At 54.3% G+C, this 1828-nt stretch overlaps 1 protein-coding gene across 1 annotated transcript in view; it reads right to left on the bottom strand.

The window, feature by feature from the left end:
- CUX2 (cut-like homeobox 2) overlaps nt 1–1828 on the bottom strand; it is a gene marked incomplete at its 3' end in the record, with an annotated part of 10783 nt that overhangs the window by 4154 nt on the left and 4801 nt on the right. The window contains exons 13-15 of the mRNA XM_009873577.1: nt 1707–1826; nt 673–774; nt 553–572 (exon numbers count right to left, since the gene is read on the bottom strand). Coding sequence (XP_009871879.1) covers nt 553–572; nt 673–774; nt 1707–1826 — 242 coding nt within the window. The remainder of the gene's footprint in view (nt 1–552; nt 573–672; nt 775–1706; nt 1827–1828) is intronic.

Below are 1828 nucleotides of genomic sequence, written 5' to 3' on the forward strand. Positions count from 1 at the left end.
TTTTGGGCTCGCCTGCAAAGTTAAAGGGGTGAGAGGAGCCCCAAGGTGCAGCATGGCACATTTTACCATGTGGCCATAATTCAAAATGTGGAAGAAAAGGGATTTTCTCCCGATCTGGTTTGGAGCACTCTCCATCAGGTGGACGCCCAGCGTGGGTGCACTTCAGAAGAACGACCAGCAGCACGCACAAAGCAAATGCTGCGACACCCCCGGTCCAAAGTGAGCTTCTTTTTTGACAATTGCAAAATAAATCTCATTACCAATGACGGCAATAGACAAACACGTTTGTTTTCCCTGTCTGTTTTTCCACCATTCCCGTCTAATTCAATTCTCTGGGATTCTGCTTTCTCAGCAGACTACCTGCTTTAATGTATTTCATTTCTTGTAATTGACTGCGAGAGCAGCTGCTTTAATGATTCCTCATGCCAGATGGATTGTGCATTCTCATTTAATCATCTGTTTCGGGGCAGGGGCAGAGGAAAGACTAGACCCAAAGTTTCCAAAAGTCCATGTACAAACGCTTCCGTGTCTTCTGTCCCTAATGGCATTTACCAGTGTTTCCCCCCAAATCTCTGCGGATGTCAGTGGGAAAAATGCCAAATAAAGCTCATTGTGCCCCAGCTGTGGGGTTAGTGACGGGACTTGGGCACTGACCCACACCCCAGCACCTACCTCCCTTCTGCGACTCGATCTCCTTCTTCGCCTGCTCCAGGATGCTTTTGATGGCGTCGTCGGAGCCGGTCTCTGGCGTCCTGATCCGCGGCGTGATGCTACCTGATCAAAGGGGCAGGATAACAGCTTTGTCACCGGCACTGGTTTTACAAGCTCTGCTTGTATGTCAGGAAGTATTTGCTGCTCCTCATGTTCAGTTATTTTTAGGGATGCTGGTTTTAAGACAAATGTCACTCTCAATTAGGCGCCAGCTGGAGCGCGGGGAGCCCTGTTTGCCCCAGCTGCCAGCTCTTGCCTCCGGCATGGCATATCCCAGCCACCTTCCTCGCCCCATCCAAGGGCACCCGTTCCCCCTCCGGCGCACGGGGCACTCAGCGGAGTCGCAGGGACTGTGACCCCCATCCCTGGCACTGTGCCCTCCGGGCTGTGGTTAATACTGGATCTGATCCAGGGGATAAACCAGAGCCAACCAGGTCAAAACACCAGCAGATGTGTGGACCATGGACATGTGCCACCGTGGGAACCCGAGTGACCACTGCCGGCACCGCTGAGGTGGGGCCAGGAGCCGCTGTCCACAGAGCTGGGCGTTACCATTTCACGGCGGTGCCGACGCCATGCTGAGTTCCCACAGCATTAAGGCTTCATTATTTTAACGAAATATTCCCAAGCACATCGATTCATACACCACGAAACAGTCTGATGAATAATTAAATGGCACTTGTCAGAATAAATGAGGAAAGCACGTCCGGGGATGCAGCTTCCACAACGACAGGTTGTTGTTAATTGCTACCGTTTGCCAGGGTTCCGTTCTCCCAGCCCATGGCCAGCTCCATCCCACCTAGGGCAAGCTGAGTGACCACCAGAGACCATCCCAGAGTGCAACCGGTGACTCCGTGCGTGTCCCTGCCTGTTTTGTGGGCATCCCCGCTGCGGCACGGGGCACCCTCAGGTGCTGCCGGGGTGAACAGGAAGGGGATCCCACAGCACAGCATCGCGGGACAGGACCTGTCGGCCAGGGCCACCCAACCACTCACCTCTCTGGCGCACCTGGATAGTCCTCAGGGCCAGCACGTTCTGCTCGTCGGAGAGGAACTGCTTCATCTTGATGAACGGCTCCTTGCCCTTCACCGTCAGCTTGCGCCAGGGCTTGGGCCGG

This window comes from Apaloderma vittatum, unplaced genomic scaffold (assembly GCF_000703405.1).
Source record: "Apaloderma vittatum isolate BGI_N311 unplaced genomic scaffold, ASM70340v1 scaffold26207, whole genome shotgun sequence".
Classification (NCBI taxonomy): Eukaryota; Metazoa; Chordata; class Aves; order Trogoniformes; family Trogonidae; genus Apaloderma; species Apaloderma vittatum.